Source organism: Pan troglodytes, chromosome 13 (genome assembly GCF_028858775.2).
Source record: "Pan troglodytes isolate AG18354 chromosome 13, NHGRI_mPanTro3-v2.0_pri, whole genome shotgun sequence".
NCBI lineage: Eukaryota > Metazoa > Chordata > Mammalia > Primates > Hominidae > Pan > Pan troglodytes.
The window spans coordinates 45,467,727-45,492,258 of NC_072411.2; the positions used below are offsets into that span (position 1 = coordinate 45,467,727).

Sequence of the window (24,532 nt, forward strand, 5' to 3'; positions counted from 1 at the left end):
GCTCCCACTGCCAAAGTTGGTAAGCCCTTTCTTTTGTTTTACCTCTGAGGTCCCTTCTTTCTCCAGCCTCTTGGTCCTGACCTCAGGTTGGAGCTTTTAGTGCATCTGTAATTGTTCTCACGGGCACAGCAACACAAACACAGTAACACAAGCCATTTACAGACTGTCTTAGTCCTAGGCATAGACCCTGCCTCTGCCCTTGCTTCCCTGCCTGCCACTTCCCCCACCCCCCCTACCCCCCACGCCCCCAACACCACTCCACCAGAAGCTTACGATCAGGCAACAGATTTCTCTCAGCATACTGTCTCACCTCTAATCCCTCTTGGGACGGGGGTCAGGACTACCAATTCGCTTTTCAGGGATTCTGGCAGGCGTTTTCACTCTAATAGGGATTCTGCGAAGTCTCTGTGGTTGAGGTGCTCCTTTCCTTTTTTGCTTCTTAGAAGTTGCCATTGAGGTGAAAACTTCTTTGAAAAAGTTGGTCTAAGAGGTATTGGAGAATGTAGTGCCTAAGTAAGCAGAAAGATTCAACCTGGGTCTCGGGGGGTCTTAAGTCAGGTCTCTTTATCCCCTTCTACATAGGATTTAATTGCTGCAGCCTACAATAATGTGCTCATTACTTGTCACAATTTCTAATTGCATTTTGTAATTTATCTGTGCCTAATGGTCACACCTGTGCATTACGGAGATATACCACACATGCTTATGCATAGGTGTGAATGGTTACACATACTTTCTTCTTTCTCCTGCCATTCTTTTGAAGAGTTTCTCTTATTTCACAAAATGCACTAGGAGAAAGAGCATCTGAGGGAGGGAAAATGAGAGGGGTGGTTTCAGATACACCTTGTTCTGTACTTGTCTGTACTTAATATGGATAATTAGATACTCTTTACCAGGTACTTTGCCACAGGTTTTTCATGGATTATATTTAATTGTTGCCACATTCTTATGCAGCGGCTACCCTTTTTAATCTCTACAGGTGAGACAGAAGCACCAGGTAGTGAAATGACTTGTGCAGGACTGAGCTTGTGAATGACGGGCACAGATATGACCAAAGTGGTATCTGCCAAGCCCATATGTTTCACCTTGAGCGATACTGTCTCTTGCTGTTCTGCTACTTTTATGTTCTGCTTCTGCACTCAAAGTTAGAGGCTTTCATTTTGTTAGACATTATAAAGATATAAAAGAAATTTAAGCCATAGTCCAAAAATTGAGAATGCCATATGATATATCCAAATGTCATAATATTACATGACTACTAAAAAGGTTGTTTATGAAGAGTTTATAGTAACTTGAGAAACCAATTTTTGGATAAAGGTAAAAACCTGGATCCACAATTGGATGAAAGTTTCTGCAACTGCTGATGGAGTAGGGTTTCACTTGCCATCATCTGTAGAACAAGAAACTCAAACCAATAGGAATAGTATATTTTGGGTACAATAATACTATTTTTTATTGTCAGAAAATTTGCATGGCTTTGGATTAGTACCCTAGTAGCACCTGTTAGTTTAGAGTCAATTGCAGAGACTGTGTCCTGTGAGAAACACATGCTACAGGCCCAACAACAGGAAGAGGATAAAGGGATAGTGGCCTCACTGGAGTCATCAGGACAGCCCCGTGGTAAATGATGTGATAGAAAAATTCTCCCCATCTACTTGTGCTGAGCCTTTCCTTTCTTGGAGTTGTAGTTTCTCTTTTGCTGAGACACCTATTGTCCTCAAGTTCTTCTCCAGGCCTCTCTCAAAATTCCATTTCAAATACCTAAGGCTAAGTGTAAATATTCAAATAAAACTGTCAAAGTTTACTAAGAGATATAAATAAAACCTTGCAATAGTGAGACATACTTTCTTTTCTGAGGTGGAAGTCTTACTAGTTTTAAATTTTTTGTTCGTCCCAAATTAATATAGATATAATATACAATCTTATCAAATTCCCAATAGGATCTTCTGGGGGAAGAGAAGAAATATTTAAAGTTCACATAAAAGATTTAGGGTCCTTCAAATGATTTCTAAGAATTAAAATATAAATTGGAAAAATTACGAAGGAGTAATACCTAAAGCTTACAATGGAAAAATTAAAAATAACACATTTATATATAAATAAGGTTGACCCATGAACAATATGGATTTGAATTGCAGGGGCCCATTAATATGAGAGGGTTTTTTTTCCCAATAAATACAGGGGTCTCTCTGTATCTGATGTTTCCACATCTGCAACCAAGAGTGCAGAGGGAAAGAGCAGTATTCACAGAATATGAAACACCTGATATTGATGGCTGACTTCTTGTATTGAAGATTTGCTTTGGGCTAATGGTGGGACTCAAGTATGTGCAAATTGTGGTATTCACAGCAGCCCTGGAATCAAGTTCCTTTGAATACCAAGAAACAACAATAATTTCATTAAAAGTGCCATTCAAAATAAATTGGGGAAAATTTATGTGGTAATTGTCACCAAAATTTAATAAACTTCCTTAAAACTGCATTCTAATCTTAAAAATACTAAAACTTAAAAATGTGTAAGCACATTAGTAAGAAATTCTAAGAAAAAAAAACCACAAATGCCTAATTATAAAAGAAATGCAAGCCTAAGAAAAAAGGAGTTTCTTATAAAATTCACAAAGTATATAATGTGTTACTTCAGAGAAAATATGAATTGAAATGGGCTTATGATTTAAATTTTGGTGAGATAATACAACTTGGAACAAACTTTCTAGAAAATGATTAGTAATGCATTTCAGCAGCCTTTCAAAATTCTTTTATTTGACCTAGTAATTCTATTTCTAACAATCTCTTCTAAGAAAAACAAATCAGAAATCTTAACAAAAAGTCATGCTTATGCAGCGTGGGTTTATTTATCATGACAAAATGTGGAAACAACTAAATTGTGGAAAAATAGGAAGACACTTCAATTTATTAAAGTAAATCTCTATAACAAAATGTTAGGAAGTCATTAAACAGATGCTTTCAAAGAATAATGCCATGGAAAAGCCTTCATGATATGTTAAAAAAATATAATAAGATACAATATTGTATATTTAATTTGACCTATGTATGACCTATATATATATACAAACACATATATATGTATATAAACATAACATATGTATTAAAGAGTCCGAAGGAAAATACATTAAATACTAAGAGGGATATTTTGAGTACTATGATTAGAAGTGTTTTTAGTTTTTATACATTTCTGGTTTTGCATATTTTAAGTCTTCGAGTATGCATTTATATTCAGAAATAGTTTGCTTTAATATATTTTCCTAAGAAAAGTAACAGCAATATCTAAACAAAACAGCAATATCATTGAAAACGTATAGAAAAATATCATCCTTTCACTTAATTGTTTTAAAGGCTTCATCTAAAGGAATAACTTAATTAAAATTCCAGACCTTAGACGGCAGGTTTAGGGAATTAGTTTTTCATCCAAAGAGGCTTCTTAAGGCTCCCAGAATCACACTACATGGCAATTGACAGTACTGCCGATATAAGTTTTAAGGTCAGGTCAGGATACGGATACTGAAGTCTCACTTACGGACAATGTGGGGAAATGCAGTTCACCAATACACAGGCATTTACCCAAGTTTCTCAAATGTAGTGGCAGTTTTAGAACACAGCAATGATAATGGGCTAGGTGGAGGAGACTCAATTTACTCATTTTTTTGAGCCCACAAATTTTGGAAAAGAATGACATGGAGAAAGAAAGGGATGAACAGAAGATGGAAAAAGAAAAGAGAGCAATCTTAGAGCAGCAAGCACCTTGAATTGTAGTCTTGAAGGCAGCACAGAAGAATTGAGATAGCTGGGGGAATTGTATTGTGTATCTGAAGTACACCAGCTCTGTTTTATAGGCCTTGTGCCATCACATCATCTGGGTTACATTACAAAAACACTCTACTCCTCACATAGCATAAGTCTCTGGTAATTTTGGTGCAGGAAGGATGAGTAATTTTTACTATATTTAATTATCATAGTGGTAAGTGTTCTCTGAAAGCCTTGATGTAGCTGAAGCCTCTGCCGTAATTTACCAAGAAGTCTTTGGAGTCCGCTTAGAATCTCGCCATCCTGGGCCCTTCGATGACCCTGACTTTTTGTGATTTTGCTTAAGATATCCTATCAGGTATCTGCCTGATGTCATGGGAGCATAAGGGCATGTGTTGATGGCAAGAAGACCATGGAGTCTTATTCTCTGATAATGTTTATTCCACATCTGTGATTTGTGTCCTACAAGGCTCTTGGGACTTAAACCACATGTGCTATATTTGCATTAATGGGAATTTAAGAAGGAGAGGCCATAACACTATTAAAATGTTTAGCTTTCGCTCCCATCACACAGACACATGCTAGTAACTACTCCCAGATCTTGTATCATGGTGCTGCAGGATGCAACGTGGAGTGCACTCATTGTTTCAATACAAGGGACTTGAAAACAAATAGCTGCCATCTCTGTCTCTGATAGTTTGCCAGGCTTTTAATTTCTTTGGTTTTTCCCTCTCCAGATCATGGTGAGGTATCTCAGATGTATTCCAAACAGCACATTGCCCCATCTTTGTTTCTTCTTTTATAAAGGAACTCTTGCTTTAAGGTATATTTAGAAAACCTAGGGTCTAAGCCAAATTCTGAAGAACCACATGATAATTCTGCTTTCAAATGGCAGGAAATGACTTAGTGCAGAATCATCCACACAGGGTTATTGATCACCCAGGCCTAATAGTCACAAACGTGACAAATATGCTGGAAGTTTTTCCTAGGTTTAAATATCCAACTGTTAAATTACATATGAAGATATTTTGAAGCATCTTATAAACAGAGAGGCAGGGAGGGTGCAGGGTGGGAAGAGAAAAGAAGGGGAAAGGAAGGAGGGACAAAGGGACTGGGAGAGAAAGAGGGAGGAAAAGAGAAAGAGAGCACATCAAGGAACAGGGCATGAAGATCACATCTTCATTACTCCCTAGGCCAGAGTTTTTCAAATTGCAAATTCTGTGATCCTTTAGTGGGTCACAGAATCAATTTAGTGAGTTGGGACCGGCATTTTTAAATGAAATCAATTAAAGAAAAAAAGAAACCAGGATAGAAGATATATTACATCACATATAGTAAAGGGAGGTATTATTCAATAAAACTTTTGTTTCAATTATATGATATATATACATATATAAGTGAACATATGCACATGGTGTATATATATATATGTGTGTTTCATTATTATACATTGAATAATAGATGAATTTATGTGTAGAAAGATACCTAGATGACAGAAAGAGAGAGAGTGTGTGTATCTGAGAGAAAGAGAAAGCGGGGAGAGAGAGCAAGAAAGAGGTACTGATTGGCAATGATTACTTCTTAACGTGTTTCATGAACAAAAATGTTTGAAGCCATCACCAGATTATACCTCCAGGACAGTGGCTGCTTTAAATTTGGAATACATTCTTCCCTTAGTGCCTCCTCCACCTGCATTCAGGTAAATTAACAAGCTGCATATAAGTCTCATCTAATTAAGCCACAAACTTTTAAAGAAAATGTTGTGGATGAAACTCAGTGAAATATGAATCCAATGCTGTGAGCCTCAAGGGTAGCAGATTACAAACCCAATACTTGTTCTCATGATAGAAAAATGTCCTCCTTAATGTCCTACGCCCCAGGATACTAGAGAATGATAAATGGCACAATAGTTGATAGTAAGCCTCAGAAATTGAGGGAGAAACTTACTGTACTGATGATCTTTAGATATCATTTATTCAGGGATTGGGATTATTGCTTGAGATCATGAAAAAACAAGTTAATGGCAATGGAACCATCTTGATGAAGCAGGCAAAAAACTATAGTTGGGACAACTACTATGGAAAAGTTTGAGCTGATAATATTGGAAGGAAGTGTGTCTTCTGGACAGAATACAGAACCCAAAAAGTAAGATAACAAAATTCAGTTCAGGCTGTTAGGGTGTGAGTTCCAACCAGAAATAACAAGGATATTTTAAAGACCATTGGATGATTGCTGAATACACTGACATGACTCATTTTCAGATATTCTTATAACTATGGTGCCTTGAACGCAAGTATGGATTATTTCTTGATTACATGTGTAACAATTCAGATGGGTGAGGCAGATGGAAGGTGGATTTAAAGAACTCAGTGAGGTGCTATGAGGATCAGGGAGATGCTCTGCAGAGCCCCAGTTCCTAAAAGGGGGCCTGGCAAAAGGACACTACCAGCCGAGAGAGTCTGGTATGTGAGATAAACCACCAGAATAGGGAACCACAAGCCGGAAGCAAGAAGAGGATACAGCTACAGAAATGAGCTTTGGCAAAGACAGGATATCCAAGACAGGGTGCATCCTCAACTCTCAAGGCCTGAGATCACATCAAGTCACTTTGGGTTATAGCAAAGGTCTTTATTCAAATACCAAGCATCTCAAGGTGGAGCATCTAACATTGAAAGCAGAGAAGCATCTGTTGAGTTGTGTAAAAGAGGAAAAGATCAGGAACCAGAAAGAGCTGGAGAAAACCCAGGGGCCCATGGAAGAGGCATTCTTCTTACCAAGATGGTGTATCATCTTTTCAGATAGATGCATTGGTACAACCTTAGAAGGCAGTGGTATGTTGACAGTTATGGAAGTTGCAATATAGAGCCAGCTTTAAGAGGATGTCTTCCCCGCTGTGACACTGTGGAATAGCTCGCTAATACAGGTTCTCAGTGACTAATCATTGCTTTCCTCTTTACTAGTATACCAAATAAAATCTGTTTTCTACATTTCAAGGCCTTTCATTATGTGGATACCAAAACCCTTTAGTATTACCCTAAGCCAATTGAGCTATCATTCATTCTATACCCCTTTATTGAGAGCTGGTGCTATTCCAGATACTTGGCTGAATGCAGGGACATGTGGTTTTGTGGTCAGGGAGCTTAATGTGTAGAAAGGTCAAGACACTGGATGTGTACAATAGTGAGATGCACACCATTATGAAGTTAGTACAAACTGCTGGAGGGATACCTCTTTTTTGACCTCTAGATGTTATAAAGGACTTTCCGGAATAGGCAGTGTCTGAGTAGTTTCCTGAATGAAGAGGTGGAGTTTGCAAAGTCCAGGAGACAATCAATGAATCAGTCAATAAGTGAAATCAAATAATAACATAATATTTTAAGTGCTAAGTATGTCCCAAGTATTATGTTAAGTTCTTCTCCTGGATTGTATTTTATATAGCCCTTATAATGGTCCTATGAGGTAGGTATTATTGTTTTTCTCAGGTTATAGGTGAGAATATAGAAACACAAAAATTTTAAATAAATTGTTCAAAGTTATGAAGTTAATAAGTAGAGGAATTGAAAAGGTTAGAGACAGAGAAATTATGAAATGTTTTGCAACATACATTAAATAATTGAGGTTTTATCCTTGGGATAAAAGGAATCCATTCAGTGGCTTTTAAGTGGCATGTGACAGATATGGATTTAGGTAGATCATCTTTCTATGGTCTAGAGCAGCAGACTCCAATACAGCATAATTTTCAAATCACTGGTGGAGCTCTGTAAACAGACAGACTACTAGGCCCTATCTCCAGGGTCTGATTCTTTTAGGTCCTAGTGAATGTGAGAATCAGACTTACAAAGATCTCCAAGGACAAAGTTGATGTCAGTCAACTTAGGAGTTTACTGATGAGTGGATGTAAAGAATGGATTGTAACTATACCATCTGTCATTAAGGAGGTCAGACCAGAAGTCACATTGGTCTGAACTGTAATAGAGTTACACATTAGGGATCTATTAGTTTTACAAATCTAATTTTTTTTAAAAAATGAGAAATGGTAATATAATTCTGGAGCGTGTCTGTAAGGGAGAAGAATCATGTCTTACAGGAAAATGTTTGGTAACACCACCATTTAAGGGATGAGTGAAGGGAAAAGATTCCACAGAGAGGGCGTAGGGACAGCTTCTTCATGTCCTTTAGAGATGCTGTATACTTTCCTTCCTTGAATCTTTGTACAAGTTTTTCCTTTCACCTGTGTTGTCCTCTTACCCTGCCTTTTCTTCTACTAAATCTCATCCATCCTTTTAGGATCCTTCTCCAACATTCATCCCTGAGTCCTCCATTATACCCTCAAGGAAAGTTTGATTTCTTTCATTGAAAACCATTATGTGTCCCATCTTGAATCATTATGTAATTGTTGTTTCTAATGTTTTCACATGCTGGTCTTTTCTCACACTAGATTAGAAGCTTCTTAAGAGGAAGGGTCACTGCTAACTTTTTGTATACCTCACAGTTCTTAGAATTGGACCAATGACAGGTATTCACTAGGCACCTAAATGGTTATTAAATGACTCTCAGTGTTGTGTGTGTTGGCTAGTGATCCATATGTCCCAGAGACAGAAAATAGGCCTGGTTTATACCAATTACCAATTGTTATTAACAGTGCCTTTTGCCTTCAGCATTATCATAGTTTCAACAATAAATTATATAGTCACCCTACTGATAGTGCTACCAATACATTTTTTAAAAGTCTAGCATCTTTAAGTGGTAACATTTCAATACAAATGTCATTTTGTTTTGGGGAGTAAGGAGTGTTAAGATATTTTTGCACACATTTGGCATGGAGTGATATGTCATTCCAGATGTCTCCTTATTAGGTGGGTGGCCTGTTGCTCAATTGACAGATGTCATTGTCTATTATAGAGTCACAGGTGGTTTATTTTAATAAAAATACCATTAAATTATCTCTATTTTTCTGTTATGCTCTCTTTATATAGAGAGAGAAATAGAACACATGTACACATGTACTATATTACATATTATATATAACTTTATAGTATGTATGTACATATGTGATACATATCACTACATCATATGTCACTATATGTGATATACCTATATATCATATAGATATATATATGAACATATTACATGTACATGTGTACTATATGTTTTGTAAACCACTAACTATAGTTTTAGAAATGTCAGATGCTTTTTCATGTTTGGTTTAAAGATAACCCTTTTGAGTAAACAGTTAGGAATGTTCTCCAAACAGCAGAATTACAATTTTTCCACATTCTCAGAAGAAAATTTTCAACATTTTCAATTTATTTAAGCCTCTCATTCATGGAAAAAGAAGCATTACTACTCATTCATGAACATCTTAATTACATAGATAGCTAGTCTATCATTCCTAATGAATGATCATGCTCTTTCATGGAGAGCAAAATCTAGATTGTCAAGCTCTTGGTTAAACACAATTTCAAAATTATGAGACACCAAAAGTAAGTTTGTAGTATTACACTTACTTCTTGAATTATGCAGTTTGGATTCTATAAAAAAGAATTCACTGGTTAATTTCCAAATCTCCACCTAATATTTGTTCCTCTGCCCAAAGTATATAACTTGACAGCAGAGAAGGAAATAGATACCATTCTTTCTTGTGAGCCACACACTCTGCAAGGGTGATTCCCAGTTCTGTTATTTCCCAGGACAGAGTATCAGGAATCATGTGGGAATAGTTCATGTGTGTGTGTGCCTGGGCTAATCTGTGTTTACTAGTGTAGTACAGAGGTGCACTGTTTATGTCTGAGAAAATAGTTATAAATCACACTTCTGATCACAAATACTCATTTATCTTTAGACTTTATCACCACCTGAGTTATTTTTATGTAAATATTGCACCTCTTAAATATAATGATGATAATAGAGGCTGTGAATCCATAGATTTGCTCAAGTGTTCCCTTTTTCAATAACTGAAAATATTTAAATCCCAGAAGCTTTAGCATCCTAAGAGAAGTAGCAGACAGATGTGTCAATAGAGTGAGACCTACAGAAGTTGTGAGTAATGAGTAAGTCAGAGTCATGGGCTTCTGTAAGGGAACTGCGGTGCATTTCCTAGGTTGGTATGTTCTGGCTATGCTGCGAACCGTAGCCCAGAAATGACTGACTCAGAGAGAGTCCTCAGCTGCTTTGCTCCTTTCAGCTCTGTCATCACATAGAAAGGTCTCTTTGGCAAAGTGTCGGAAACAACACAGGTGGGCAAGCATCTGCAGATTTCCTCACTCAGTCAGAAGACCAGCTGGAGTCATCCAGCTTCTGGAAATCAGTAAAGAGACCAACTTTGGGTAGCGAGTCCCCAAGATCACAGAGAATCAATGTTGTGGTGGCATCACCATTCCTTATTTGTTGGCATCCTTGTCTGGAAACTGCCTCATTTGGCTATAATTTAACTTGAAGATTAAAGCACAGATTTTCATATGTATGTTCTGTTCTCTGAATGTAAAATTAGGAAATACACCTACATTCACTTCTAAGTGGCAGTATTGTAATTGAGCAGATTTTTGTTTTTCACTGAAACCTGGAGTTGAATTGTCTTGAGCCGGAAGGCATTCAAGTTGCTGTTTTTTACTTAGCTATATTTCTCTATGAGCATCTAATTGTTTCAAAAAGTGAGGTAAAGTATGTGAAAACCTGAATCTAATGCAAATAAGTCTGTACAGCACTAAAGCTAACAGGTGTTCTCATTAATGTAAGTAGACATGGAACAATTCTTGAATGTTTTATAAACACTCATAATCATGGCCAAATATGTTACAATAGCATAAAGATACATACTGTAACATCTTTTATTCTTGTTGTACACTCTCAGTATTTATTAATAGGAGACTAGTGGCAACAATACCTACTTCTGCTTAAGTCACTGTATCATAAAGTTAGCTAATACTTCTAAATAAAATTAACAACATAACTACTACCTCCTCCCACAGTTTGCTTATTTATTAATATTAAGAGTGTTCTCGTAAAATTGCTACAATGCTGATGGACAGCAATGAGCATCTTTGCATCACTGAGGTTCTCCAAAGACTTGACCCATTAACCTAAGTATTAGCTCTTTAAAATTTTGAACTTATGTTCCAGTTCCCATACTGTCAACTCCCAATTACCAAAGCCTATATTTAGGGTGAGATTCTTAGATGACCTAGTATAGATGATCCCTGTAAAATACTTGGGTGGCTTTGGAATATAATCAAGAACGTTCTATTTTAGGGATATGCATTGAAATATGACTCTTGTGCTTCCCAGCCCTTCCAAGTTTAATCCTATTGTCTGATGTCTAGGACTTGCTGACTGCTGGGAAAATATAGCCTTCAGACTGCCATTATCAATCTTCAAAATAGTTTGCCTACTCTACTCTTATGAGGTGTTTTCAGTAGACGTCAGTATTACATTACTTATATTACCTGAAAGAATGCAATTGTATTGCAGCCTTCAAAATTTTATGACAATAGAGAATGAGTTAAATATATTATGGCATATCAAACAATGCAATATAATGCATTCACCAAAATGAATAAAGTAGATAAGGTTTGTCTATTGATTATTTTCTTAGTGTTCCTTATGTGTCTGTTGTTCAGCCATGCATGTAGACAATTGTCATTAGCCTCAGGATTATTATAGCATAGTGGGGGGAACAGAAAGACCAACAAGGCATTGCAACATAAACCAGTGTGTGCTAAGATAAAGGAGAAGCAGGATGTTATGAGCGCACTTGGGGGACTACCTATTTCAAAGAAGCCTTTACTGAAAAGGTGACATCTCAAATAATTTGAATGATATGACAGAGGATGTCAAAGGGGTCTAGGCAGCAGGAACAACCTGCTCTAAAGTATGGGACAGCTGGGGAACCAAAAAAATCAGTATGGCTGGATTGTAGAAATGCAGAGGAAAATGTGGAGCAGCGGAAGTGCAGAGTGGGTCAGTGCCAGAGCACACAGGGGCTGGCATGCCAAATTAAAGAGTTTGCACTGCACTGCAACAGCTATGGGGAGCCTCAGAATGATATCAAGCAGAAGAATGGGATGATCATATCCAAGTTTCAGAGGGATCACTTTGGCTGCAATATACAGTATGGACTTGAAGGAAAAACATGGATGAGACAGTGAGGAAAGCAAAGGATATTATGACTGAATTCTCATGAGAGATGATGGTAGTATATATAGTAAAAGGCACAAAAATTTTCATAATAATATACATGATATTTTCATTAAACTGTAAACATACATAATGTTTCCTCGTGGGTCAAAAAGGTATGTAGAAAGAGACAAGAAGTCAGTATATCTTGAAGGAAGGGAGATTCTATGTTTGTTAATTTGAATTTATTAAAACTTTTAAAATTGAGCATTACCTACATAAGGACAGTAATAATAAAAATAATTCCAATTTGAAAACAATGGGGGCAGCAGATTCCCAAGTGTCATGTGACTGTGACTAAGTGAGTAATTGAACACAGTGAATATAGCTCAGGCAAGAAGGTGATCTGTGGTTGGCAGGGAGTGACTGGTGACAAATCCCAGGATGATTCATTTATCTACAGACAAGTACACCCCCCCAGTTTAAAAATTAAGAGCAATAAAATTCTAAGTTGATATCTTTATACACCAACTGCTTTGATTAGTCTCTTTTTGAGTCGTTTTTCATATGAGCACCACAGGCAAAAGTTTTGGTGTGGCTGCTGCAAAACTGTGGAAACTGCTAAACTATCTACTAATTACTTGGATAGTATTCTTTCATGAATATTGAGAAGACTGTTTCTCAGTACTTAAAATATTTTAACACAATAAAAAGAATGAACATGAGGGTTTTTTTGTTTTTTTGCTTGTTTGAAATAAATTTTGGGTTTAGATATTTGTTAATAAACAGAAAGGTAGAGTGGGCAAGTAATATGGGGTGTGAATGTTCACTACAGGGACAATTTTATTATGCAGAACAAATCTCTGTTGTACGAATGCATGGACAAAATTATTTGGGTGTCAAAGTACAGCTCAATTTCACTTAAAAAGCATTGTTTCTTGAAAGGTTGGCCTTAAACCTTAGATTTTGGAATGTACTGGAGGTCTGTCATGTACGGAACCCGACATTGTTTACTTTCCATTAAATAAGAAATTGCTTACATGGGCAGGTTATTTTGATATGATGACACCACTGAGGGTTCCAATAAATGTACATGCAAATCAATCAACCCCAAACACATTGAAAACATATCCAATAAGCATCTGGAAACTAATGAACGCACATTTGTTAACATAGGGGGAGTTGTGGAAATGCTGAGATCCATTGGTGGCCTGGCTTATTTAGTAGCATGTGGATTTAGGAACATTTCATGGAGTCAGAAGAAACAGAGTAATTATAACATAAGTTTCAACATCTTTAGATATGTAGAACATTTTCCGTTGCTTAAAACAAATATTCCCTAAGAAAGTATAAAACATTTTTCTGACTTGCAAAGTTTTTGCAGTCTATCATTTAAATTACTTAAATAAAGGGAGCTTTACTGCTCCCCAAAGCTGAGAATATAACACCCTCCATGCATATTAGCTTGATCTTCTTGACAGACTAGAAAAGTGTTTGTGTGTGCCAATTAAAACAAAAATGGATCCCTAGTGGCTTGTTCCTCATACAACTTTTGAAGACTGCTATCATTGTTTGCTAGGGTAACCCTGGATAAGGCTGCTATCCAAAGTAAACAAACTTTTCAAAACTTTCATGACAGATGGGGATTACAAATGCATTTTAATAAGAGAGTTGCCAAAGTAACTTTTTTTTTTGTAATCAGCATATATTTACTTAACATCTAGCAACATTGGGAACACAAGGCAGATACTTTCTCACAAAACGCTTTAACAAGTAACATTTTTGGAAAGGCAAATTGAAGACCTTTTACATCTAACTGATATTTTACCCTTAGTTTTATTTTAACTTTGCTCAACATGTTAAGAGAAATGTTAGGAATTACTCAAACCAGACTGTAATTTGAGACAGACATTCAGCCTGATAGTGTAATTTCTTTGGTGGTCATAAACACCTTTGAGACCAAGTAATTTAGCTATTAGTATAACCATGACAACCTTCATTTGATCAGCTATATGTGGAGTGATGCAAGATGAAAAAAATGTGAATTTGTGTGGGTTTTGTAAGCATTATTACTTCGATTTTAGGTCTTGATATCTCCCTATCATGTGTATATTTTCTGCTGGAAGTACTGAATACAGATATGGACAAAATTACTATCACAAAAATAATTCATATTCACTTCAAATAAAGTTAGTGTATGTTGATATAACTTTTTATTTTTACTTAATTTAACTCAAATATAAAAATTATAACATGAAGTCCAAAGTCTCTGTAAACATAATAGTAATTAAATTCCATTCCTCTTATTTATGTCTCTCTAGAACCACTGTAGCCATATTATTTAACATGTTTTAGGGCTCTTTGGATATTTGGCATATTTTATTATGCATTTCCTGCATACAATTTCAGTTTCACTAAAATGGAATAATGCCTCCTTAGGTTCTAATCAAAATGTGAAAGGTATTTGTTCAAGTGTAGGATTGCTTTAGTCCTTTCTAGGATTTGAAGGAGTTGTAGATAACCCAATTCAGTCTTAGATATATTTTTTCATAGCAAGAGAGTGCTTGTTTTTGGAAAGAAAAATCAGAGTTAGGATTTTGCATGATCTTTTAAAATCGGGCTATCTTTAGCCTAACTGCAAGGAAAGAAGCAACTTTGTCTAAAGTTGCTATTCCAAATTTCATAACTGAAACCAAATTATCACGGCCCTTTTCCTGTTCAAACACACAGTCCTTGACTGTATACAACTGTTTGCTGAGAACTAGTGAACTAGAAATCAAGATCTTTGTAATCTCTTAATTCTATCATTTAAAATGATGCCAATTTGATAGAATGGCATTCTCATTTTCCTCATTTGCTTCATTTTCTTCATTTGCAAAATTACTTTATGATAGTGGAGGAAAGCTGCATTTGGAGAATGTTTATTATGTGCTTTGAGATCATTAAAGCTGATATCACTTTGCATACCAAGTGGTGGTATTCATATCCTTAATATACTGAAGTTCTGATACAATCAACGTTTAAAGAATAACATATCATGACCACCAGTTTATGCATACTTTCATGATGTAAATGTGCCTGCAGTAACTACTCCTTCCTCTGAAATCTTGACATGAGCATTGTGTGTGCTGCTCACATTGGGACTCAGTATGAGCCATTTTCTATTGTTATTTATCTGTATATGCATATGTCCTATTTATCCAAACAGATCGTGAGTTCTTGAGGGTGGGGGCTGTGTATCCCTAGCTTCTAGCAGTGTGCCTTGTACTTAATGGATGCTTAATCAGTCATTGTTAATGATTAGTAGGATGTTCTGTCATGAACGCATCCTCTCTATTCTTCTGTACATGAAATTATTTGTGGGATTTATTCTGCAATCAGAAGGGTGGGGCTCTCAAACAGGGTAGCACCATGTCACTCATTATCTCTTACATCTTTGGTAATCTCCCCATGTGCATCTGAAGTCAGTTGGAAGCTGGTAATATTTTACCATCAAATATGTTTTGCTGTTGAGGTGTATCTATCTATAACATTGATCATTATTTCTGTTTGGTTATTATTTATAAAAGATTGGCAATAATGAAATTAAAATACCTACAATGTTTACTTTGTGTAGCTATGCATGATTTTGATTCTTTATTTTTCCCAAATTCTACACAATAAAGTATTATTCTTAGAAAAAAGAAGTTCTAAAAAAGGTTTTGTTTATATTCTAGTAAACAAAAGTATGGAAATTTATAATGGTATAAATGCCATTCTACACATTAATTTCTCATTTAAATTAAAAAATCTAATAGCATAAAATCTTACTGCCAGAATGAATATTGATGAGAGTGTTACTTAATTGACAATATTTAAAAGGACAGTACTTAAATCGACATAAACACTACTTCTTAAAACTCTTTTAAGATGTTTTAAATTCGCATAATAAAACTCCATTTAATTAAAATCTAAAACACAAATTTCTTCGCTCTTCATCAGTGAAGTCTGGACTTGCATCTACCTGCCTCCATATTCAGAGGAACCGTACCAAGGACACAGACTATTCTAAGCCCACGTGAAAACTATTGTTGAATTAATTCCCAAAAGCCTTAAGGAATGTGCCCACTCTGCATGTTGCTCAGTGGACATGCTTCTGTAATTTCCTGGGCATAAATTTCTTACCAGCAAGAATTCAGATGGACCCTTACTTAGTATGAAAAAGTTCAAGACAAATTTCCCCAGATGGATACTTAAAGATATTTATTATTGACACTGCACACTTCATTAAGGTTACTTTGGTGCCCTGATATATTCCTTCAAAATACGACCTGGTGTGGTGATGAGGGATTTCAAGGAACATTTGCCTAAATTAGGTTTCTAAGCAAGATGGAGACCAGTAGCTCTTATCTAAACCTGTTATGTTTTCTATAAGTTCTTCCTTCATCCCCTTACCCCAGCATCTGTCACGGAGGCAAAACATATAGAAAGAGTACATTAGCACGGCTTAATATCAAAACCTTTATGTCTGTTATACATCATTTTAGATTGTCATCATAAGTTGTTCAATCAAAAGATTTAGTCAGAGCTAACATTCTTTACTGATGTCTTTTTTCCCCAAGAGTGTTGGAAATTCGATTGTTCAAAGTGCAAATATGATTCAGCAAACCATTTATCAGAAATCCTAAAGAGGTAAAATAAAAAAGTGCGTTGAGGAACCTGAATTAAATGGGCTTTACCAGTCAAAGATTTTGAAACTACTTTCCTGTGAGTGACTGGAATAGAGCAGAACAAAGTCAATTACTGACTGTAATTAAGAAGTGGATGCATTTAAACTGTAGAGAGCAGTAGCAGACTTCTCCAGACTGCCTGGTAACTCGAAAGATTAGTGGGAAGACAGAGGAAAGGATGTGAACTGCATCTCTCTGATAGTATGTTTTGAATGAATTGCATTCATATAGCTCTCTGATCTAGCTTCTCAAAATGAATTCGTAAATCACTGATTATGTATGATTAATGCAGTAATATATTTGGACAAAGGAACTTTTAAAATACATTTTGCTTTTGGTTGTGTTAGCAATATAAGATCCCCTTTGCATTGCATAGCATGCACCAAAAATGCAAATGCACTGCTAAAGTACTTATATTTTATCACTGTTTGAATTTACTAGACTGCAAGCTGAACTATGTTGGCTCTTTTGTAAACCCTCATAATATAGCAAATCTAATTATGTTTGTTTCTCGTACTTCTTAAATGTTGTTTCTTTTTATAATTTTAATAATGGTTTATACTGGCAGAGAAACATTATATTGTACATTGTGCTTTGGCTAATTCATTTGTCTTTGTGTATGTTAACAAATTATGATGTTAGAAATACATTCATAATCAAAATATTTCACTACAGATTAGGATGAAGGTAGAGGTCTAGGACATTACTAGTTTTCTTGTGTTAGAAATGACCTTATATTTTTAGATTACTATTTCTTAGGCAACACTCTATAAAGTAAATATTTGGAACTTTATCTGAGTAGAGAACATTGCAATGGTGTTCAGATAATTAGGCAAACATCACCTGAGCTGTCTTTTACTGGATACATAAAACAGGAGGCTGTTATGAGCCATCCTAAATCTTATATGCAGTTTCATTTTAAAAAGAGAGAGAAAGAATGATTGGCCTCAGTAATCTGTCAAATTCTAGTGTGGGCAATTAAATCTTTTTATTTTTCAATCTTTCACTTCTTATAATTGTATACACTTTAGACAGTTCTTCTCACAGTCATAGAGACAACATTTGATATTGGAACCCATCTCAATCAAGAATGGTTACTTTGCAGTACTGATTAATATTGAATTTCTATAGAGTTTTTCTAAAAACAAATGACAAATGAATATATATGCACATATGTAACAGATTTCTTTCAAAACCCCAAAATCATTGTCATTAAATGTTGCCATGAGAATCCTTGAAACCTTCAGAATGAGCCATTTGGGGTAGTAATTGTCACTTTAATGATAGAATTATAGAGATGGCCTGAAGCGTGATTTGTGATTTTCTGAACCTGTGCCACATTTCAGCGTTCACCTCCTGTTTAGAGCAAGGAAGGCTGAGAAGAGGTGACTGGCTCCTGATTGAGTATTTTTAAATGTCAGTCCTCTAAACCCCTGAACTCTGTATGACAGTAGTTGGGAAATGTTCATCTTCCAGTTGCAAGGAAAAGTCAATAATACAAAGGGAAAATCTCCACAGTTCAGATTGATGGCCAAATACAAAAAGCATGTCCACACCCACTCTAATCAATTTTTTCTCTAAGTAGCCCGTTATGTGTGAAACTAAGAGTATTGCTCTGTTTCTATAGGGTCGTATCCTTTTCTCACAAGTCTGGGGAGAAAAAGATTCACTGTAATGAAAAATGGACAGTTACACGCTAAACATTGCCAACTACTTAGCAGTCTGAGAGTCAGGAACCTGAATGTTCATTTGATAAATACTCTCCCAGAGAGGTTCAAATATGTAAATGAACTTTTATTTTAATATACTCCTTTTGTGGGGAAATTGGTTTTTTTATTACTTTCCTATAGATCTCTGATAAGAAAGTAGAAATAGTCAAATGTTATTCATTTCAATGACCTTTTGGAAGTCTGCAATTAGTGTTTTTGGTAAATAAACTGTTTTAGAGCTCTCCATAAAAGGAAATCAAATATAGAGATACTATTAGATTTGAAAAAGACAGACAGGAAAGAGGCAAACGTGCAGAATGAATTCTGACACACCCGGGTGCATTTTTCTGCGAGTTCTGACTTAAGTGTGTACTGTCTGCAGTTCTCTGAACTTCCTGGCTTGTTTCTCCTTAAGTTGGAGTAATTCAGCTCTAGCCCTACTCTGACTTAATCGTTCTATTATTAAAACAATAATGTATTTGTTATGACATGAAAAACAGTTTATAGAGAGCGGTTCAAAATGCTCCCAGTTCCCAGAAAGACAATTACTGGAATACAAGAAAATATTTCAGTTTATTAAACTGTGTTTTTTAAAAAAGGATTTTTACATGTAAGAGATCTATCTTACATAGTTTCTTTACCTGTCTATTTCTTTTTCTTTTTTTTTTTTTTTTTGCAGATCACAACAGTATCAGGAAATGAGTTCCTTCTACAGTCAGATATTGACTTCATCATATTGGATTGGTTCCACGCTATCAAAAATGCAATTGACAGATTGGTATGTATTTGTTTTGGCTGTTACCTTTATTAATTAAAATGTAGTCATTTAAATCTTATTGCTCAGGCATATAACACACACACTCATTTAAATAGATCCTATGGACTGAGAGGGATTAAGTTCTTTTAGTTTAAATAGAATCTACTAAAAACCTTTTCAGCAGATAGGATTTGTAGAACTGTCATTTAATTTCTCTCTTTCAAAAATATAGTGCATTCTTTCTTTTCTTCTGAAATAACAGACATTCATTTACTGGAGGCTGTAAAAAGCACACAAGCACTTAATAACTACTGATTTTTTTTCATTTTCAGTTTATGCAGTCCATACTACATATTTCTGAAAATAAATAACATATTTAAGACTCACTGTTATAATACCAATAAATAAATAATAACCCTTTGTACTGATTTTTATTATTCTTCCAGCTAAGCTAGATGGTTCTTCTTATGAAAATTACATATCTAGAACTTCATGAAATTATCCTAAAACATACATTCAGAGTATCTTTTCTAAGAATGAACTTATTTAAAACCACTCATTCCATGCTGAGTCTCTAGAACAAACATTTAATTTTATGACACTAATATGTGCAAAATTTTGAGGAAGAAATATTCTTAATGTGGAATACACAATAGTAAAAGATTTTCTGTGTGATTTTCTTGATATTTAATTGCAAGCTTTCATTATATCATTTTGGGATTAACACTTTAAAAAGTAAAATAACAAATTTACTTTTTCCTGTTATTAGTATATTCCCCTTAAAGGGGTGTGTGTGTGCACATACATACATACACACAGTTTGTTGCCATTGAGGATGGACTCTGGAACCAGACTGCTAGAGTTTGAATTCTAGTTCTATCATTTGTTACCTGTGTGGCCTTAGGCAAATTACTTGCCTATTTTGGCCTCATTTTCTTAATGAGGAAAATAAGGATAATAATAATACCACCTACTCTATAGAATTGTTGTAATGATTAATTGAACTAATGCATGAATAGTGCTTAGCATTTAGTAAGTACCATCATATACATATATAAACTATTATTATTGAGCTTAGCATAGAGGACCTATCCTCAAATAATTACCTTACTTCAAATTTCCCCGTAAACAGCAAAATAGAACACAAAACTCTATGGTGAATCCTTTCTTTCTAGTAAAATTATTCAGTCTAATTATTTGCTGTTTCCAGCCGAAGGATTCAAGTTGTCCATCAAGAAACCTGGAATTATTCAAAATCCAAAGATCCTCTAGCACTGAATTGCTAAGTCACTACGACAGTGATATAAAAGAACAGAAACCAGAGCACAGAAAATCTTTAAGTGAGTATTTTCTTTGACTTGCTCATTTTAAGTTTGTCTAAATGCAGTGCTTATGAAATATAAATGCATTGAAATGAGATTTAAGCCAAACTCATCATACTCATGGAAGATTCGTAGCCATTTCCTGGCCAGGGATTTGTGCACTGGAGGGCAGTCTGGGCACTTTGCTCACATCATTTTTGGTAATGCCTTTTGAGAAAATAATTGTTCCAAGGTCATGGTCTCTGCTTACAGCAAACCTCTGAATCTCTGAGTAATAGCCATGGTGTTCAGATTGGTGATTGATTTTGAGAGTGGGAAATGTCAAGCATCTCCAACCCTGGTATCCTGGCTATTTTATTTGCATACATTAAAGGGTATGAGTGACCACCAGCGTGGTCTAACTTAAGTCAACAGGCTCTGCCACTTTCCACACCTTCAGACCGCCAGAAACACTTAGAAACGTGCTTTCCAGAGAGGCTGATAGAAAATATGGGATGTGAATTAGATGTTCTCCAAGGTCGCACCAGTTCTAATATTCTAAGAATTAAATTTAGAGTAAAAAGAATGGTCTCACTACTTACATAGTGATCTTGAGTATCTTTCTTAACCATTCCCCAGACTGCTTCTTCCTCAATGAAAGGGGTTATTAAAATATGCAACACACATGTCACTGAGTTAGTTTGAGTCTCAACCTCCTGAAAGAAAAGGTAGACATCTGGCTGGGCGAGGTAGCTCACGCCTGTAATCCCAGCACTTTGGGAGGCTGAGGTGGGTGGATCACGAGGTCAGGAGCTCGAGATCATCCTGGTCAACATGGCCAAACTCCATCTCTACTAAAACTACAAAAATAAGCTGGGCATGGTGGCACGTGCCTGTAATCCCAGCTACTCAGGAGGTTGAGGCAGGAGAATTGCTTGAACCAGGGAGTCAGAGGTTGCAGTGAGCTGAAATCATACCACAGCATTCCAGCCTGGTTGGCAACAAAGCAAGACTCTGTCTCAGAAAAGGTAGACATCTTTGGAACCAGAGAAAACCTATTTCCCAAAGTCTTAAAAATTATAGTATTTTGGGGGAGTCTTCTACCTGGCTGACCCCAATCTTGCAAATCATCATTTTTTTCCTGCTATTTCCCTCTGACAAAATATCAGTATACTGACATCCTAAACTTTAGAATTTAAAGAGAACTCAGTAAGTTGAGAAGAGCTGCTAATGGAATATATGTGTACATATATACATATATACATACACATACACACGTATGTATGCTAGATGATTATTTGTATGTGTACATATATGTGTGCATTAAGAAATATATGTATATACACATACATGCACACAAACACTCATACACATATGATAAGGAAGAGAGAAGCTATTTATATGTGATAACATATTTGCCGAAGTTGAATTACTGAAGTCTACAAATCTAGAAATTGCATGAGAATTTAAGAGTAGAAGCACCCTTTTGAAATTAAGTCTTTATGCAAAATCCCATGCCATAATTTTCAAAAACTGCTAGACACATTTACTTAGCCAGTTGTGCTAAGTTGGAGTTTAAGATTATCAGTGTTAATGTCTAGAAAATGCATGGTGTATTTGTGGAGAGTTAATGCCATTTCAAAAGACTTTTCCATAATGGTACAGTTTAGAGTTATTTCATTTAAAGAATGTTTTCTTTTCATTCCTGATCATTGTCTTCTTTTACTTCATATGGTTTGAGACATAAGGTAAGATTTCAGAATTGGGATTCAGTTGGGAGTATATATTTAGTGTTAATCATATAGACATTTTGTAGTACATATAAAAGAATATGTGATGCAATGACTAGTAGGTCTGGAATCTTAGATATAATTGCTGGTTCAGAGGAGACCTTAAGATGTTTCTAAAACCTGAGCTATGGAGAAAATAAAGGTTTGCAAAAATGTATTTGAGAAACATTGAGGATAATGAATTCTCTATTAAGTAACAGTCACTTTAAAAGTATTAAGATGCTGCTGAAAAAAAATCTTACAGATAGAACACTCACTACTTCTCTTTAGAATCTATTTTTAATTGGAAAAGACAATTATTTTTCTACTTTGAGCTTAAACTCAATCCTGCTTAAAAACAAGGGAGGCCAGGAGTAGTGGCTCATGCCTGTAATCCCAGCACTTTGGGAGGCCGAGGCGGGTGGATCACCTGAGGTCAGGAGTTCAAGACCATCCTGGCCAACATGGTGAAACCCTGTCTCTACTAAAAATACAAAAATTAGCCGGGCGTGGTGGCGGGCACCTGTAATCCCAGCTACTCGGGAGGCTGAGGCACAAGAATTGCTTCAACCCGGGAGGCGGAGGTTGCAGTGAGCTAAGATTTCACCACTGCACTCCAGCCTGGGCGACAGAGCAAGACTCTGTCTCAAAAAAAAAAAAAAAGGGGGGGGGAAGAGATACATGATTTATTCTATTCATTTCAAAATTAACTAATTGTACAATGACTTCATACTCACCTTTTACTTTGAAGTTAAAAAAAAACTAGAAAATATGAAACATTTACTGTGCACCAGGCACTGTTCCAAGTGCTTGTCTTATAGCAATACATTTAATCCTCTCACCAATCCTATGAGGTAGATACTATTAGTTACCCTACTTTATAGAGGAGAAAACTGAGGCATGAAGAACTAAGGTAATTTGTACAAAGACAAGTTATGGAGACATGTTTCAAACCCAAGCAGTCTTATTTTAGATCATTACATTACTTTTAATCATTACACTATAACAAAGTGAACAAGTAAAAGGTAAACTTTTAGATCATTACATTACTTTTAATCATTACACTATAACAAAGTGAACAAGTAAAAGGTAAACTTAGTTTATATCGAACTTAGACTTGGATAGAAATATTATGTTAAAAATAAGATTCATAGAAATCAGTAAACTTGAATCAGGACCCAAAAACTTATTGGCAAAAATAATTAAAACTGGGTGTTTTCTTTCAATTTTGATTTCACTATTAAAATAATAATTTAATCTTTAACACTAGCTCTAATTTTAGAAAATGATTCTTTTCTGTATCTTGGTGAGTATGTATAGTTGTAAGCCTTTTTTTTTAGGGCCAGTATGTTTTTTGCAATGTAGGACACAGTTAATATCCATCTATTACTTTGAATTAAGTTCATTCAATATGTATGTATTCATTTTCATTTGAAAGGCATAATGATTGACCCACCCACACAATATCAAATTAGACCATGCATTTGAAATAGTGATTGACATGTTTTATATTTGATGCTTTGTAAAATATATTTTTTCAAGTAGGAAATAACCTGTGTGAAACCCCTCTGATCTCAGTCCTAGATTTGAACACCCAAACTTAGGTTTCTTAAAACTTGCATTCGCTTTTATGTCACCCTTTGGAGATTAAATAATTATATAGAATCAGAGACTCAACAGTATCCTCTTCCTTATTAGTAGTCTAAGCACAAACTTTATTGTCGGTTTTCTGCCTTTGGCTTCCTGTGCCCTTGATGTTCCCATAAGTTTTGCCGCCAAGATTGTAGACAGATAAAGCCAGAATTACTTTTTTAAAAGGCATGTGAACATCATTAGCAGCTAACAGGTGGTCATTTCGTTGTCCAGTTTGTCTATATAACATGGGAAAAATATGTTCTCTCAATGAGTGAATTCAGAAAGTTATGTTTACATATACTTTTCTTTTAAAAAATATGATTCTAACCTGCCAACACTATTAAGAACTAATCAGATATTTTAAGATATCAGTTGAGTCTAACAGACAAGAAGCCAGAAAATTTAATGCAAGGGCCAAATCACTGTGGGAAACTCAGGACACCAGCCTGGGATGAGAGTAGGAGAGCAGCTCTCCAGGGAGGGCTGTTATGGAAAGTGGAGAGTCAATCAAAGAAGATGTGAACATATTTCTCTGAGGAAAGGAATTGTCTTCCACTGACAGCAAAGAGGGGGAAGGCCCAAATATAATAAATCTTGCATCAGATAACCTTGGCGAGGTTTCTTAACTTTTCTGAGCTTTACTTTCCACATCTATAAAAATGGGTCTAACACTGTCCTTAAATGATCATGTGAGAATTTGAAATTAGAGATGTAAATACTTAGCTCATAGCAGGCACTCAGTAAGTAGGAGCTCTTATTATTATCCTCCATGTCCCCAA

The 24,532-nt window shown here is 35.5% G+C and overlaps 1 protein-coding gene and 1 long non-coding RNA gene across 7 annotated transcripts in view; one reads left to right on the forward strand and one right to left on the reverse strand.

The window, feature by feature from the left end:
• The window catches only part of ARHGAP15 (Rho GTPase activating protein 15), a 638,999-nt gene that overhangs the window by 286,960 nt on the left and 327,507 nt on the right, over window positions 1–24,532 (forward strand). For all 6 annotated transcript variants that reach the window (XM_001157299.6, XM_063790436.1, XM_016949756.3 and 3 more), the window contains 2 exons: window positions 18,971–19,069; window positions 20,259–20,388. In XM_001157299.6, coding sequence (XP_001157299.1) covers window positions 18,971–19,069; window positions 20,259–20,388 — 229 coding nt within the window. The remainder of the gene's footprint in view (window positions 1–18,970; window positions 19,070–20,258; window positions 20,389–24,532) is intronic.
• Window positions 1–24,532, reverse strand: part of LOC129143410 (uncharacterized) — a 186,475-nt gene that overhangs the window by 122,220 nt on the left and 39,723 nt on the right. The gene's annotated exons all lie outside the window — the stretch shown is intronic.